The sequence below is a fragment of the Diadema setosum genome, chromosome 15, assembly GCF_964275005.1.
Source record: "Diadema setosum chromosome 15, eeDiaSeto1, whole genome shotgun sequence".
NCBI classification, from domain to species: Eukaryota; Metazoa; Echinodermata; class Echinoidea; order Diadematoida; family Diadematidae; genus Diadema; species Diadema setosum.
In genome coordinates, this window is record NC_092699.1 from 27,311,427 (window position 1) to 27,330,276 (window position 18,850).

The 18,850-nt window shown below is 39.0% G+C and overlaps 1 protein-coding gene across 1 annotated transcript; it reads right to left on the reverse strand.

Moving 5' to 3' along the window:
- Positions 1 to 537: 537 nt before the first annotated feature.
- Positions 538 to 17,986, reverse strand: LOC140239004 (uncharacterized). The gene is made up of 11 exons (XM_072318900.1): positions 17,858 to 17,986; positions 16,109 to 16,215; positions 14,514 to 14,635; positions 13,045 to 13,118; positions 11,912 to 12,000; positions 11,613 to 11,751; positions 10,724 to 10,957; positions 6,970 to 7,097; positions 4,845 to 4,961; positions 3,582 to 3,659; positions 538 to 891 (listed from the first exon to the last, which is right to left on the reverse strand). The coding sequence occupies exons 1-11, from the start codon at positions 17,949 to 17,951 to the stop codon at positions 805 to 807; spliced, it is 1,269 nt and encodes a 422-aa protein (XP_072175001.1). The 5' UTR covers positions 17,952 to 17,986; the 3' UTR covers positions 538 to 804.
- Positions 17,987 to 18,850: the final 864 nt, after the last annotated feature.

Here is an 18,850-nt window from a genome sequence, read left to right on the forward strand (position 1 = left end):
CTTGCTCTCACTTACATTGTGGCTCCACAAACCTCTGCACTTGTCAACAATGGACTAACACAACCTTTATTATTATTATTATTATTTTTTGCACATGAAATACAAAAGTAGGCATGAAATGGACTCATCTGTAATTTTTCGATTGATGTAAGCATAGATGTGGTGTTGCAATTTGCTGCTTAGTTGCAGCATACAGTTTTACATAACATGCATGCACAAACATTATACGTCTCATACTCAGGCAGAAAAACAACAACACCCCGCCCAGATTAAAGAAACCATGATTCAAAATTCTTATAGGTTCATATAAAACTACTGCTGTTGACTTATCCAATTTCAAACTAGACCCAAAACATGATATTTTCTGGTAAGATCCGTTTTTCCTTCACATATGATAAGTGATCAATGGCTACATTTACGACCGAACATTGTACACTACATGCAGATATTAAACACAGCAGGTCATCTCCCCCTTCTTAACATTGGTCTAAATGTCAACAGTGTACATCAGTGACACATATAGCCAAATCATTACAAAAACAAAACTTTGTGGTTTTGTGGTGAGGTTTTGTGGTGACAGTGTGGTGCATAGTTTTGACGTAACAACAGTTATAGAAAATACCAGTAGTGTGGTTTGGCTTGGCTTTTACGCTCATGTACGTAACACACAATTCATCCCTGGGATTCGGGAATCAGGTATAGACCCCTCTGGATAGCCACTGCAGCTAGAGCGGGGGGCTTTCAGAGCCAGACGAGGTCCCTCGAGGAGTGATGGGCTCCAGGATGTGCCCGATCGCAGTCCCCCTAGTAGAACCTGCTCGAACTCGGGTGCTGTCCCTGAGTGGGGGTGTAGCCGGCCCGGCCCCTCCCTTGGCCTGGTGAGTAGTTCGACTGACAGCCACATGGGGCGTGGGAAAAGGGAGATGATAAGAAAGCGACAAGTAGCATCAAAACTTATGTAAAAACGGTTCTGAAGAATAATAATGACTGTTATAAAGAGTGATGATGACAATGAATTAAATTCACTTTGTTCACACGACATTCAAAGTTGTGAACATTTCAAACCTGATCGCCAGTACCGGCCCTGCCATGTTGCCATGCTTTTGCAATGTACCTGCCAAATCTCCATACTAGCAGTTCTATCATTATTAAAGCAGCATGAAAGAATTTGTGCACTACAAACTGAGTAGGAAATGGAGCTAACCACGCAAGGTCACAAACACTTGACACCCCCAAAATTAGCCGTACTCATTATGTTATCATCGAATGAAAGGGAAGTTTGAAGTCTCATCTCTCCAAAGTTAGTCTCCTGACTGGCTAAGACATGCATCCTCTGCGTGTGAATGCCACACTGCCCGGTTTCCTGCTTTAAAGTGGAACTTTGGTTCCCATGCATGTTGATGCAAATTCCATGGCCAGGGTCTATGAGTGACTCAACCTTCAAACTTTCAGTTCAGTTTGCCAAAAAATTCTATCATCTCTTTCCCTATTCTATTCTTTCTTTCTTTCTTTTACATGTAGTGGCCCCATCACTGTCACATACAACAATACTTGTTTTCACACCTAATGTCTCTTAACCCATTGAGGACGGACTGATTTTGCTACAACACGCATTTCCCATAGACACCTGCCCGAGTACACTCGGGACTCGTCCTCAACAGGTTAATATTGATAGTGCATGGACGCAGAAGTTTTCTCCTTACAATGCATTTAATAGCACAGTCAAGTACATGTATAGTGGCTAACCTCAGAACTGTAACAGATGGTCGGCCAAGTCATTCTAACATTGACTGCCATCTGGATTTCTTGGGGGGGGGGGGCGGGCGGGGTGGGTAAAGGTTGCAGGTGAAATGGCAAATGGTTACTATTCTGTGGTGAGTCAGTTGTTGGTTTAACCATCTATAGTAATCGTCAGTGCTGTACATTATTTTTTTTAACTCACTAACAATGGAAGGTTTAACTAGCACAGCAAAGGTCGTCAGGTGGAAAATAGACACTGGAGCTCTAGGGGTCATCCGCAGCGTGGAGGGAACCATTTCCACTGAAATGTGCTCGAAACCACGTACTTACAGTAAGAGACAACATCGCAGAACCTGTTTTTGTAGGGAAATTCAAATGACTTCTTTTTGTTTGATCTTTCATTAAACAAGATGAATTTGTCTTTGCAGAATGACACAATGGAAATCAGCGACTAAAAAAAACCCATTTGTCTTTATCGACTGTTAAACTTGTCACGTCTGTTAAACAGAGCAAAGGTGACTAACATTTGACGGGCTGCTCCGTCGGCTTCTACTTGCGGTTAACGCCAGACTTAATGTCCTTCGACTATAAAAAGCCCAGTGCTAGCCTTGGCAGTATGGGTGTTTTCCTGAGACCAGGGCTCTCTGAGCATTACTCAATCAACGCTACAATTTTGTAAGCCCCCACGGCTGACCGTTTAAATAGATGTGAGAGATAGGATGAACGCAACGGCTGATTAGACACAGGAAGACAGTCAGACAGATAATGATGCAGCAAAAAGGGAGGGCCGTGGTTGGGGAATAGATAATTAATAGCCAGATGCAGATAGACGTATGGACAGATTACAAGAGAGATGAGGGAGAGATAGAGATAGAGATAGAGAAATACAGAAATATACAGAGAGAGAGAGACAGAGGAATGGGTTTCTAACAACAGACAGGAAGAGAAACAAGGAAGACAGGAAAAAGTAAAAAAAAAAAAAAAAAAAGGAAACAAAACAAAAAGGCAATCCCAAAACAAAGAAGCACATAGAAACAGACAGTTGGAATGTAACCTTTGCCACACCAAACATCCCAACTACAAAGTGAACTACACAGCTGAGTTAATGAATATTTCAAGAGATGTTAGAATGTACTAACCACTGGCAAAATAATATCAAATTACCATCCCTCCCCCCCCCCCCCAAGAATATTCTTCACGCTCTAGCAATCTGACTATAACATGCTGACAAACATAGCAAACTGGACACTGACACGAGGCCTTTAATACTGTATGAGCTGAAATTTTCGCGGTGGTTTTATTTTTGCGAATTTCGCAAATCACCTTTGAACCGCGAAAATAACAACACGCGAAAACAACAACACGCGTATAGCTAAGTTCAGTTAGACCCTCGCAACCGCGAAATTAACAACACGCGAAAATGTCCTCCAAGTAGCTATTCGCGAAAATATCTGTATGCGAAAATTTCAGCTCGTACAGTATCACTGCTAGAAATTTATGCACAAACCACTTTGAAATATTCAAAACAAAATTCCTCAAAAGTTAAAATATTGAAAAAAAAAAGTGATATTTGTCTGCAAAAAATATCAAACAACTACTGTATACGCCATATATTTCGCAAGTCTAAATTTTCGCGAATTTCATGTTTTTAGTTTCGCGAATAGCACCAGACTCGCGAAAATAAAATTTCAATCTTTGAACCTCTGTTTTTACTACTTTGTTTAGTTTGTTTTGTTTTTGTTTTGTTTTACTTTGCACATTTCTTAACCAAAATGACCATAACGTTTTCATGGTAGTGTGATGATGATGGGCCTCAAATACTTGTAGTTATGTAAACTCACCCCGTGCTGCTGGGCTGGTTTCTTCTGATACAAGGGGGATTCCGGCTTCCTTCGGCCGTAGGAGGATGCCATGCTCGGCTGTTTGTAAGAGCAAAACACAACCATGACGTAGACATCAATGACCATACAAACAACTTTACAACTTATATCATGCTTTTCCTTTTTAAAATGGTATAAGCCATCAAACCAGTGGTCTCAAACCTTAGGGGAAATTTGGAAAACAGAAATGTTGAAGTCTTAAGGGTATTTCTGATGATATTACAGCTTGTCAATAACTGATTCTGGTCAACAGGATTTTAGGAAACAGAAACACAAACAGAGAAAAGATGGCAGTGGGGTGTGAAGGCTTCTTTTGAAACAGGTTTTTGGACTACTGCTGAAAATCTTATGTCCAGAGCATGCGTAAAGGACCCCTTTCCTGCACTTGCCAGCTGCTCTCAGTAAAAAGTGGCAGTAGGCACTGCCATAATAATTGGTGTCTAATAGTATTTAGGACGACAAAAGACAATTTACATGAATAAGCACTGAATCGATCAGTGTTTTTGTAGCAACCATGATGACAAAACTAGAGCAGGATTCGAAGTACAAACGCCCATGATTTGTTATCATTAGCTGCTACAAAACCACTGATCAATTCAGTGCTTATTTACGTCGCTGTAGGGCAATTTGTCAATCAGTTGCAATGAAAACACCTCAACGGAAGAATTTCATGAAATTGAATAAAAGACAATTTGCCAATAATTTGTACTTAAAAAAAAAACCAACAAAACAAAACAAAAAAACAAAACAAAAAACCTCTGGGCAAGAGTCATTAATTTGAATAAAATATGCAGTACCCGCTGCTGCCATACAGGATTAGAATCATCACTGGCTATCGAGCAGAAGCTCAGTAGTCTAGCGGATATGATGCCTGCCTAGTAATCAAGAGGGTGTGGGTTTGAATCCCATCCAAGTATGTATGTCAATGATTTTTATCATGGCCATAACTAAATGAAAAAAAAAAATTGTAATTATTGGTGTGTACCCATGTTGATTGTCAATGATTTTTATCATGGCCATAACTAAATGAAAAAAAAAAATGTGATTATTGGTGTGTACTCATGTTGATGAAGGGCAATTTGTCAATTGGTTGCAATAAAAACAATTCCATACAAGGATCACTGATTTGAATGTTATCATTCTGCTAGTCTGTTTTTATTCCACTTCTTATTGTTTGCATTGGAGCATGGAGTGTCATTACATTCAGTATGTTGTCCATCCTACCTTGGCCTGGGCTTGCTGCTGGAGGTGAGGCTGGACCTGACTTTGGGTGAGCAGAGGCTGGTGGGCCGTCTGGTGGTGAAGGGCCTGGGAGTGGGCCGAGTTCAGCTGCCGCAAGTGCTGCATTGGGGAGCACAGCATAGTCTCACAGATCAGTCTTAATAGCATCATAGCACTTCATTGAGAACACACAACATCAATTCAAACTGTCCATCTTGTGCATGTACGATTGGCAAATAACATAGCTAAACATAAGAAGACATTGGTATGATATACAAATAACATATGTATGATTATATAATGGTATTATTGTGTTTGCAGCAAGACTGAAATACACTGCAAAAATGAATATCCTCAAACAGTCATTTTTCAATAAGGATTTTTTTTTTTCCATGCAAAAAGCAGACTTTTAATAAATATTGTGAGAGCTGACAGAACAGTGAAATTTTCATCAAAAACAAAAAAAAAACAAACAAACAAAAAAACAAAACAAAAAACCCTTTATTCTATTTATGCATGAAAAATAAATTGAAATGTGCCACAGTTCACTGAACCTGACAGCTTGCAGTGGGTGGTGACAGAATAGTGGTGCTCCGTAGGGATTCTTAGGGTAAATTATGATTTTTTTTTTGTTGGACTGAGTCTTCAAAATGTTTTGTCTTCTAGACCAATTTGTGAAAGTATATGTTACTGTTAACATGACTAGGATTTCTCTTTTTCTTTAAATTGGCCTTGAGCTTAGTCATACTATTTACATAACAGTATGCTTGCAATTTTCTCTACAAGTTTGTTGGACTGTATTTCAAGCATAAATGCTTCATATAACGTGGCATGGCTTTGGAAAGCTGTCTCAGAATAATGTGGCATACAAAAAGCTGATGATTGCTTTGATTTTACACAGCAGTGACTGCATATCAATGCATAGAGCAGTCTAACAAACAATGGCAGAAACTACATTTCACACATCATACCCATAAAAAGAAAACAAAAATGACAGTGATGTCATTTCCTATGTAGACAATCAAAAAATAACTTTGAAAGTTTGTCTGCCAAAGTGCGGGGTGTCTGTGAAGACCTGATAAATGCAAGATGTTCTGCATTCATTGTATCTAGCCAACCCCCCCCCCCTACATTTCCTAAGAAGGACGGCTCTGCAGCTACTAACGAAAGTTGCAGAGATAATCAATTTAGCTTCAGTCACTACAATGATAGCACCTTTTTTATTTTTTCCTTCTCATACAACACAATCCAGGCATCTCCTAATAAAGACACCAAGTTACACAACGACCAAACACAATTAACAAATCAAGATTCCAATGAAAAAAGAACACAATACAACAAGACAGAAAAGTTACTTCCTCTTCAGTCTGACCACACTTTTGTTGGTGTTATCTTTATTGGTTTCCTGCTTTCCTGTTTATGGCTGATCCCACGTACCAAGTCACAATGCAGTCAATAAATTGACAAAATTCTGCCGAAAAATTTCCCACAACCCTCCCCCACACAGCCACTTACATCTGGTATTTTCATTTTTGTGAGTTTTTTTTTTTTTTTTTCCCTCATCAACCCCTTGGCTTTGGCAATGCCTTCCTGAGGTTCGTACACATAATGTAAAATAGAACAATTACGTCACAACACTCTCACACATACTCTTGTTTCATACTGACATGTTCGCTTGAAATTTTGTGAAGCTACAGCTGTACACATAAATGATAACTTCTTTTACCAGCAGTCAAGACGTCACATCCATTCACGCAAAGGAAGGGAAAAGGAAAATATGTGATAATGTACATACATACACATGACAGACAGAATACAATGACAATCAAAGCTAAGATTACTGAATTATTCTATTTTGTGAGTGAGTGTGTGTGTGTGTGTGTGTCTGGCTGGTATGGAAAACTAATTACACAAAGCGGGAAAAAAAAAAGATCAGGAGAAAACACCAAGCACGCTTCACATGGAGTAAATAGGATTGACGTACACCAGGAATATAGGACAATGGGGCAAAAAAGGAAGCAAAGAGTGTTTCAATTGTTTACAACACGGAAACCGCTGGTACTCAAGTGCATCTAAACATCAAAATCCCTGGCTTCCCATCCCTCCCGTGGTAATGACTTTGACCTACCTGCTGGCCCTGGAGTTTAGCCTGGTAGTAGCCTTGCTCATCACCTTCGCTACCCGGCTTCCTGGACTGTTCCACTGCATGGTGGGGGGTTGAGTGCAGGCTGGAGGGTGCAGCCCCTTGTATATATCCTACAAACGAAACAAGACTTAATACTTTATAAAGGTACTGCTACTATCATAACATAAACTGTAAACACCTGGGCATATTGTAAGATAAGTTGGCTTGAATATATAGGCTTGTACAAAGTAGGCTTCTGCATCCAGTGAATACAGAACTAAATATTTTGACACTTTGATTACAGGATGAGATTTGACCTTTTCCTTTTAGGCAATGACCCTTGCTGGCAAATGCGCAAAAATGCAATATTTACCCTTCAGCAAATGGTCAGGGTAATTTGGGTAATTCCTCGCATTTACATAACAAAGACAACACTTAAGTTTTACATCTTTGATGGACAGCAGGTGGCTACAAATATGTAAATTTCAATAAACTTTTGGTTTGACAAAGTGCCGGTGAGTCATCTGCCATGGTTTGTGTAGACACTGCCAATGAGCTGCCTTTGAAACAATCTTTTTGCCTTCCTTCTTTAGGATAGCAGGAAACATGAGCATAATTTACTACCTACCCTGAAAGTTAACCCCCCAAAAAGTACATTTCACTTTTATAACCACACCCTACATCGAATCGCCACACTGCTAGGTTTATTTAATGATGATACGCATGGTATGCAGAAAGACAGCCGCATTTTGGACATGCTGTTACTTTTATTTTAGTTTTATCTGTGTTCCTACATAGAAAGTTTCTAAACAGAAGATATGGCACATGATCTCAGTGTATTATTGAAAAACATTCTATCATTTTTCATATTTGGCATTTTGTGGTTCGGTTCAAACTTTTACATTGGATAGTCCCGATTCTTAAATTGTATTTGCTCTTTTCCAACAGTGTTTAGATTCGCAAAATCTGAATAATCTGGAGGGAGTATTGTGAATACGAAATAGTTCAGTTGATAAGATCTAATGGCACCCAAAATTTACATGTGGATTGAGTGAATGCGGCAATATTAGCAGAACACATCAGTGAACATTTGATGAAAATCAGACAATCCATTCAAAAATTATGCATCTTGAAAGTTTCATTGCAGCCATCGCTGGATGAGAAGACTATTACAGTTCATGATGTGACGTATGCACAATGATGTAAGGAAAATACAAACAGAATTCCATAAAATTCCATAAAATTTCATGATTTTTCATGAAAAGTACATTCCTTTGACCTGTTATTGACATAATTATGCTATAGGGCAACACTATTCCCCTGCTTGCTGAAAGAAGTATAAAGTCAAGCTGTTCTTTTGTTATACTAGAAAAGTGAAAATATGTTGAATTTTCCTTCTATTTTCTTTATGACGATGTACATAATACATGACAACACAAAACATTGTAAGGGTAGTCTTCACATCGAGCAGTGGCAGCACCAAAACTTTAAAAACTCACAACTCTTGAAAGGATCGTCCAAGTTTCCTCATACTTACACTGATGTGTTCTACTAATATTGCTGCATTCACTCAATCCATACAATTTCTGGGGGGAAAATATCTCAAATATGTATAAAATTTGCATAATAAAAAATAGCCCTGTATGGTTAGGGTTAATGTCCTGTCTATTTGGGAAAACTCCCCTTGAAGTGAAATCCTAATAGAGTATCACCTTTTGGCATACATGTACAGATATAGCATGATGGTTTAGTCTACTAACAAAGCATGTGTGTACCAACCTCAAGCCACACTGGTCAACTCTTACTCTTTATCAGTGGAAGGCCATGAAGTTCATGTCCACACAATACAACAGAATGCACTCTGAGAGTATTGCATTGGTATTTTGACCAGGGTCAAACCTGGTAAAATATGGGTTGTATAAATGCAAGTATGTAGGCCAGTAAAACTGACCAACACAAACTGACGGTTCATTACACTTTGCACAAGAGATGCATTATCGTACTTAGCACATAGTACACCTGTAGCTTCACAACCACATTCAGATAAAGCTACTTTCGATTACCTCTTTGACCAGTGCAAGAGTGCTAAACAGAGTTAAAAGGTCGCATCAGTGCCAAATATAAACCTATTCCACTAGGGGACAAGATCATGGTCATGAATTGAATTTATGAGGAAATATCACATCTCAGAAGCAACGTGATAGGTTAGTGGTCGGAGGTCTGTTTTGATTGTGCTAACATTTCATTATGGTTGTCGTCTAGCCGGCACGAAAACACTGGAAAACACGGCATTGACTCCTATGTCTCTGCATTCCATCCTGTACTTGACGGTACTATTGTTGTATTTTAACAGACTCTCCGTAAACTCTTGTTCTGAACTGGCGAAATTTCTAAACTCCACCAGTTCTCTTGCAGAATCATAAAAATTGACAGACCATTGGTCTAAATGCTCAGAAATACATGACATCAAGCCATTTTGGTCATTGTTTATCTTTGTCATTGTTATCATAAGCATCATAATTATTGCTATGATTACAATCTTCCTCTAATGCTACCATAACAATAATAGCTATTACTGATTTCCTGCTTAACATTATCATCATCAAGATTCAGTTACCAATTGAGATGGACTGGACATGATTCAGCAAATATAGAACAAAACAATACAATACTTATCAAACCTTGATGCACTTGCTTTGCTGATTGGCACAGATGCCTGTGAACTGCATGTCAATGAATAGAGATTACCTAATCCCCCTAATTCCTACTGTATCACAAAGGCCTTCCTGTTGGACTGAGGCACATTGTTACACCTGAGTGGGCTTGCTTCACTACAATTTGGTCAAGTTTTGGTACTGAATGCTGATAAAGATGCTAGGCAATTTAAGGTAAGCGTCTGAGTACAGAAAGGGTTAAATGTTTTCCCTGTGTGCCTTCCTCTAGTTGCACAGTGGGGGAAATGCAGTGTATGATGTATCAACCCAGTCCTTACAGGAACCATGTATACCAGGTTCCCCTGGCTTCAACTGATATACGGGAACCTGGTTCTCAAAATGTAGACCAGAGTGCCTGCATTTGTGGCCTAAATTCATGTTAATTTGTGTTTAAATGCTGCCCAGAAAAATGATTTTAATAGAAAGATTAGAGTTTCTTTTATCAATATCTCTTATCTTTCTGTATAAAAACTGCATGTATCACAATATTATTTGTCTTTTTTTCCAACGTAGCTTGTGTTGGTTTTGCTAGAAAACTCCTTTGAAGATGTTCATAGCGATAAAGGGTGATCTCAGTAGATTTTCGCGTTTCGCTGACCCCTATCGGGTGCCTCTTTTGTGTAGAAGGAAAGATTCTGTGAGCCCATCAGCGCACGCTCTGTTCATACCTTACACCCGATGTGATATTTTTATTGTTCCATAGCACATGTAGTTGACCATGGAAAGCTGGTACACACGTACATGTACCGCTTGACTGTTTTCGCACAGGTGGATTACCAACCTGTCTGTTCTCTGTCGCCCTGCAAAAAGAATCTCGTTTTGGGGCATTGAAGGCGCTAACAGAATTGCAGGAGGAGCGGGTTAAGCTGTTTAAGGATTCATTATCACACTTAATGATGATAAAGCAACAATAGTTATGACAGTAATAATGATAATAATAACAATAAAATAAGAATAAAATGATAATCATTATCATCATCATGATTATTATCCCAACAAAGGTGATAATAACAACAATTGGAAACATAGAAATGGCAACTCACTCTGTTGTTGCTGTTGTCTCTGATACAACTGTTCATTCATTTCCTTGGGCGTGGCAGCAAAGTGGTTGCCATAGGAACTGAATGCTGACTCCCGTGCCTGGTACTTGTTGGGGTTCGACTGGCTGCTGGAGGCATAGTTGGCGTGGACAGGCTGCTGGGTGGGCGGGTAGCCAGCTGCTGATTGGTTGATGAAGGCCGAGGACGGCGCCTGAGCTGTGGTGTAAGCTATATGGCCTGCGGTAGGGTATCATCATAGATTGTCCAATTATCATCAACAAAATATTGATGAAATATGGTGAAATTCTTCGACATGTAGATCATAACTATGGGAACATGCATGTACAGATTATCGTCAAGTGACTATAACAAATTCGCTTCACAGTTTAATCTTATAAAACTGCAAATGTTTGCTTGATGAACTTCAATCTATTGCAATCTGCTTAAACATGGTAATGAGTTTTACTTTTAGTCAACATACTATAATTAAAGAACAAATTCAATGTATAAGGTTGTGCAGCTACATTCTTGTTTGGTCATTTAAGTCAAACGGACAAGTTCTTTTTCGACTACTATGTGTACAGTTTGAATGTACTGTAAAACGAGGAATGTTCGCATGCATTTTAATTTTGCGAATTTCGCGAGAGCCAAGATTTGCAAAATTAAAATGCACATGAAAGTTCTTGTGTACACTATATGCATTAAATGTTCGAGGCAACTCGTAACAATTTCATGCCACAAAAAAGGTCCTTGGTTCCAATTCGTGAAAATTTCATACCGCGAAAAATAGTATGACAGTAAACTATTCAACTGCACAGTGCTGTTTCAATACAAGAAGATGAACTATAGGGGGCAGTATTGAAGATCTGCAGAGAGTGGATGGTGCATTTACCCTGCTGCCTGTAGGGACTGTGGGTGTGCGTGACCTGGTTCTGGGCAAAGGCCCCCTGGGTGTAGTGGCTGCCCTGGATATGATGTTTGGGGTAGAGTTCCACCACGGGAGGAGAGGGGCTGCGGGACCGCTTCACGCCCTGTGGGGTCAAACAAAACCAACTCTGTCAGTACAGCATAGTTGTGAATACTGCGTGCACCATAAATTTGAGGAAGTTCTATTTCACAAATTTTGTGAGTCAGGTTCTATTCGCTTATTTAAGAATATGCAAAAAAAAAAAGGGGGAGAAAGCATCTCACCTGGACTGTTTGTGATGGTGGCGTTTGCGTTCGGTAGTAGTGACCCTTGGCTCCATCTCCAAGTAGTGTAGGCCTGGCTAGACTACCACCTTTAAGAAGACACATAGGATTATTGGTTGCATAAATGTAATCATGACATCAGAAAAGCTTTACACTGTATCTCCTCCACTTTCACAATGCTCAGAGAGATGATAGAAACCTACTCTTTCTTCAAGCCAATATTTTAGTCAGGCATAGGAAATATATCATGCCTGCACTTGACCTTTAAAATATCCCACTTCCAGTAAAAACTCATTCATCATTGACAACTTCAGGAAATATCTGATATCTGAACATGGGATTGTAAAAGTCAGTTTTACACAAACAAAGGATACTCTTTGCAATAAACACACCTTTTCTTGTTTTTGATGGGCAGTATAATGATAAGCTGCTTCAGATAGTGGTTGTTTTAACAATGAGTGGCAAATTGTGAATATGAATCAAAAGATCATTACAACTAATTCCAATGGAGGAGAAAGTCTGATCCTATGATTTCTCACGACATATCCCATCTTCATCTTCTTCCTCCTTCTCTCTTTCCTCCCTTTAGTAGGATTAAGAAATGTGGTATATTTCACAGTAAGGAAAAAGTGTTCTACAATGAAATCATGAAAATGAATAGATGTAAATGCTCGTTTTGAGCATGAAATTCACACTGCTACTAGCAAATCAGTGACAATCAGCTGAAAGAAAAATGTGAAGATTTTGTCTCACTGGACTCAGCTACAAAATGGGTCTTGTTATACACATTTCATTTCATATAATGCATCACAGCTGGAAGAGAACTAGAAGCTTGTTCATTTCTAAACAATAGCCATGGATATGCCTATTACTCACATGACCATACTCGCAAAAAGTGTTGCCATTCTTTCTAAAATGTCAAAAAAGTGAGTGCATGTGACAGGATTATTGGCTCACTTCACAAACAGGAATGCTACTCAAGATTTTGGGTGGACACATTGTAGTTTGTTCGGGTTGCGGAAAAATTCTAAAACGTGAACAGAGCTTTGAAATGACATAATCACTGGCTGTCCATTACGCTGGCCTGAAAATCGACACGCTCTGTAATGAAGCTAGATTTGCCTGGTACTTACTTTGGACTAACATGTGAGGCCCGGACAACGGCAAGGCAGAATAGTAGGGCTGGCTTCTTGCAGCAAGAATTTCACTAGATGAGGAAATCAAGATAAAAAGGACATACATCAAACACTATACACTGGCACTGGTCCGACGGTCCCTGACCAGTAAAAATCACTGTCGGACCAGTAACTTTTTCAGGAATGGACCAGTAAAAAAGGGAAAAACTGGGTACCGACTGGTCCGACAGACAGGTTGGACCAGTAAAACAAAGGGGTTAGTGTGCAGCCCTGACATATACATAAATCTAAAACTAACAACAGTTCACGTATTGATGATCATGCACCAAAAACGCAACCAAATAAAAGATTACTTGATATAAAAACCTCAGCATAACTTTCAAACAATTTTTTGACAAAAAGTCTAACGGATTTATGCACATTATGGGTAAAAAACAGTACTTTGCCTGTTACTTCACAAACCTTTTATATTGAGGAAAAGAGTTTTGAAGGATGGCATATGAAATTTAAACTCTCTCTGGATGCATCATTGATGAACCATGTATCAAAACACCATCACTGCATTAAATTTTATTCCTTTTGTACAAAGGAATTGAGAGAACAATTTCACAAGGAAGGCTACTGGAGCAATGATACAGCATGTGACATCTACAGGCTCAAAGCTTTAGCTAATATTTTGGTTGAGAAGAAAAAACAAACAACAAACAAAACAAATAACTCTTGACCCTCCATCACTCTTGAAATTTGGAATATCTCCTATAAAGAATGTTGTTTCTCTGACTCGCACTATTCTGACTGGCAAGGTACAAGCTGTAATATGTGCCCATACTAAGCTGTTCAGCCTAAAGTATGTACATTATAGCAAAAGTCTAAGGCAAAAATCTGGCCTCATTTACAAATAGTGAAGTCTCTTTGAAATAGCAACTGCTCTTCCAAATGGCTCTGCAATCATTATTATCCAAACATCACCAAGTGCCCATTTTTTGTTTTGTTTTGTTTTCTTCAAACACCAGAATCAACAGGGACTTGTTTGGATAAACATCTTCTCCCAGCATGCTCACACTCAGTATTCCCTGTCCAGAGGTCCATAAAGTCCAAAGGCCTTCATTTTCATGAAGAGGTTTAATTAGTTACAGATGAATTAAAAGTTAAACAAAGATCAAATTTCCAATAACCACAATTACTACGACAGCAGCTGGGTACAAACTGGTGATCTGCAATGAATTTTACCTTTCTACGAACACTCATTGTAAATTGCAACAGTTGCGAATGTCTCTGTAAATCACAAACATGACCCTTATCCATTGTCACATCCTTGGTGACACAATATAGAGACATTCTTACGGCGATGTTGGGCAATTTGTCAATCAGTCGCAATAGAGACATTCTATCTACAGGAATCTCTGGCTGTGGCTACAGGAAAATTTGCTTCCTTGCACGTCCCCAGGTGGGAATGGAAAACTTACTTCTTCTTGCTCTCCTCCTGTCTACGTCTGACCTCGTCCTCGTTCAGAACCTTCTTGAGTTGGAGGAAGAGTTCATGCTTCTCCTGTTGTAAGGACTTCAGCTTTTCCTCCATATTTTTGATCTACACCATATTTAAAACCATAAACATTCAGATAGCATTCGCCAAAAGCCATGGCACCTAAACTACACATAAATACAAATATTTAAGTGAGTACACCAGGCTCTCTCCAACTCTTTGTTTTTCATCTCCACAAGAAATCACAGGGAAAAAAGTTCAAGCCCACTGAATTCATTCCCCCCACCCCCCCCCCCCCCCCCCACACACACACCATTCTTTATGATTTATAATGTGACAGTGTGTGGAGTATGCATGTGCCATTTGTAACTAATGCAAATATGATGCATTCAAATATTTTGGGCATTTCAACAAGACATCAAAGCGTGCCATGAAACTTTACGGAATTCTGATTTTGTCTTCAAGTAAACTACAATCTACACTGATGGAATAGCACACAGTTGCAAGTGGGAAGAATTGGGTTTCTATTCACATATCTTCTCTACGAACATCATTTGTATTTACCCCTTTGAACAAATATTCTTGTTTTAATTATTTCATCAAGAAATCCTGTGTTAATTGATACAGCAACCAAAAAGAAATTGTTTGAAGTGGTGGGTGTGGGTGCTCATTTTTTAACTATTTTTCTATATTAGCTGACTGAGCTGTATTACAATGTTCACATGGATGAAAAGAAACAACAAAACACTAAAGTGCACAAAAACCTCTTTTACAATTACAAGCAGATATCTGTGAATAGCTAAATACCATGATAGTATTAAAAGAATTTTAAAATGGTTTATTATCATAGTAATATGGCAGAAATTGTGTATCTATGGAGCAAAGCTGGTCACTCAGTGTAGGTGTTTACTTTTCATGTGCTTTGTTCTGCTTTTGTAAAGAGCATTTAATGGTCATTTTCAAATTTGAATTTTCAGCAGAGCTCATCTTAACGGTGACACAACATTTGCTAAAGGACAATTGTTCTGGTCTAATTTTCTCCAAGGACTCGCCAAAAGCAGGCCTCAGCAGGCCCTAGGAGGCCCAGTGGCTCCTCCCCTCTGATACATTGCGCGGGCTTTTACACCAAAGTGTGCAAGTTGAAAGGCTTTCTTCAGCGGGGATTGGTTGAGACGGCTGGGTTGTTTACGTAAGCAGGCGATGATCTTCAGCAATTACCTCCGGGTTGGCTAAAAAGCAGCCTCTCGAACCCCCTAGCGTTTATACTGCAGCAAAGGCTGCTATCTTATAGCAGGCTTTGAAACCACCCCCTGTAGGTGGTTTCAGAACCTGACTGATCTGATCTGATCTGATCTCCTTTTGTCTGTTTAACTGAGCTGAAAGGCTCCTCGAGGCTGCTATAGGAGGCTTCCGAACCCCCTTTCTGCTTAGTATAAACAGTGTAATTGTTACCCAATGCCTGTAACATCTTTCTTCTTATGGTGCCACTCGAAATAACATTCACAGTGTCTGTTTTATTTCGTTTGTCTATTTGAAGATCTGTCTCTTTAGAGAAAGGAAAAGCCAGGGAGTGCTCACCTGTTCCTTTGTTTCCTCCAGTGAAAGTGTCTCAGCCTCATGCTTCTTTCTTAACCTCTCCTGCTCCTGTCTCTTCCTCTCAATAGCCTTGTCCGCTTCTTCCTCTTCTACAAGGCAAAACCAAACAGAAAAATTACATCACATCACATCAATGGAAATAAAAATCAATGATAATTATCAATAGTAACATCTACTGTACCTATTTTCACCCACTGATTTTCTTTTTCTTTTCTTTTTCAATTGGGCTATTCCAGAGTTACAAAACTTTTTTTTTTCCCCTTACAAAATCCTATCGGGGCCAGAGATGTGTGCACATCAACATTTCAACTGTGAATTTGACAGTATCCTTCACTCTGATGAAATAAGAAATAGAGGCCTATATACATGTATGATTTAGCTGATTATCTTTCATATCATTCTCTTCAGCAATACAGTACAAATGTGCATTGTGTACTGGTATGTTTGGCTTATTTGCAATTGAAACTGTACAAATGAATAATAACAATCTATCAGGGTAATCTAAAAAAAAAACAAATGTTTCAATTAAGTAGAATAATTTTGAGCATATAGTCCCTCAATGAATGTGATGAGCCCCTGTGTTGACAATCATTTTAATATGCTGCTGTAAATGAGCCAGGAAGTCACATATCATATTGGCAAAATAAGGACCTTACTTCTATCTACAATGCTGTAATCAAATACAAATTATGGAAAAAATATTGTAGCTGAAATTATTCTTGTCCCGTTCAACAGTATAAACATATACCGTATGTTCCCCAAAACATTACAACTGGACCCTCCGCAATGATAACTTTAAAAATAGTAAATCAATCCAAATACAATTTCAGGGTATGAAACTACAGTTTGACCTCGATTATCCGGACTCCTTTTATCCGGAAATCTCTATTATCCGGACGCGTTCACGCAGTGAAGGACTTTTTTTTTCATCCAAAAATTGAGAAAAAACAGTGACTTTCATGGATCTATTTCACTAATTTCATAAGATGCGCATGATAGGTTTCTCAATATCTAATGAGATAAAACATGTATGATTTTCACATAAAGATAAACTTTATTTTTGTGAAGAAGGGACTACAATTTTGCGCAGGCTAGCATAGATTACACCACCGTTGCGGGATACGCTCCCAGCCTACATGTAGCTGCCAGTGCACTGGGACGGCAGCTTGGATGGCAGGTATATACATTAACATTGTGTCTCCCATATCCGGCCAATATCCCGATGAGCGCCGGTCCCGACATGGCCGGATAATCGAGGTCGAACTGTATAACTTATTATCCCTGTCTTGCAGAAAACCCTGTCCAACTTGCTTCAGTGGTCAAAGAGAAATGAGGATTTTTGTAGAGCGTGTCAGGAATCCCTTCCCTCCAAGTTCTGTCTATTGTGTTCACACATTGATATGCAGTTCCAAGAGCGTCCAAGTGATAAACTTGAAAGAATCACATCCACGACATGTTTCACAACGGTTCACATTTGAATGGGGTTTTCTGCAAAATAGAGCTAAGGAATGTAGACCCTGAAATAGCATTTAGACAGTTTAAACATATTACATTATCAATGCAAAATTCCGTTTGTAATTCTTTTGGGGACATACTGTACTGTACGTGTTCTTATGCATGACAAAGAATGTGTAAATCTGAATTGAATTGCCTGAATGCAATAGGAAAGGGCAAATGTCACAGGGTAGGAAAATCAAAAATCTTAAAGGGAGTGAAAGCTCTGCCACAAACCTTGTCTCTTCCTCTCCCTCTCCTTCACAATGTGCACCCTCAAGGCTGAAGCCATAGCCTTAGTGAGTTTGGGCCTTTCCAAAAGGGCAGGCATGGTGGCTTTGCTAGCTGGGGTGGCCAGGACATCAACTTTTCTTCACACACCTTGCTTTAAAGGCTACCTGAGGATGGTCAGAAAGAAACATGGAACATTGTATACTTTGAACTTACTATAGGCAGGGAGTTGAGCAGTATTGTACATACTGTGGTTTTGATGATGAAATGGGCGAGAGTTAGGTTACGTTTGTGTTAATATTGCCATTCACATGTGTAATCATTTGAAAATTTTGGAAGGATTCTGAGGAGCAAGCTCACCCCACTTTAAAAATTGTAAGTGTTTACACAGGATTCTTCAAAAACACACACACACACACATCTTCAAAGAAATATCTAATTCTAACATTTTACAGCTACAGGGGTCTATCACATTCTAGATTTTTTTGACAGTGTTCATACACAATTGCAAAAGTTTGAAGATTAACAGCAAAGCATTACTGCTAAGCTACATGTAGAACCTGCTCAAAAGCCAAAATATCCAATGATGCTCTCTCCATAACACTTCTAGATGAACTACAAGTTGTTTGCAGAAATAAAGTGATTGATAGCTTGCTACACTTTCATGTGCTTGTAGATTGTAACAGCTGATTGAGTGCGCACTGCCAAAATACATGCTTTTAAAATAGGAAATTTGGTTTTTGGATGAATGCATGTGAAAATGAATGCATAAATTCCTACAAGTATGGTTGGACCTACTACTCATCGACCGCCTAATTTTCATTTGCTTGATAAGAATATTTAACACTGAAATTCACGTAAAACCATGACCTACTGTACGTGATTGAGAAAATCCATCACTATCAAATGCTGTTGTTCCCTTTTCAATTCGAAGTTTCAGTGCAAAAATATCGCTGTCGAACTTGAGTGGCCTCTCTTCAGCTTCCCGTGGTGCCGCTC

Excerpts from the sequence above, each read along its gene's own strand:
- LOC140239004 (XM_072318900.1), bottom strand. The coding sequence starts at position 17,951 with ATGCCTGCCCTTTTGGAAAGGCCCAAACTCACTAAGGCTATGGCTTCA. Across the intron at positions 11,752-11,911 it reads CACCATCACAAACAGTCCAG|GGCGTGAAGCGGTCCCGCAG; the intron begins GTGAGATGCTTT and ends TTGACCCCACAG. Across the intron at positions 7,098-10,723 it reads GAGACAACAGCAACAACAGA|GATATATACAAGGGGCTGCA; the intron begins GTGAGTTGCCAT and ends TTTCGTTTGTAG.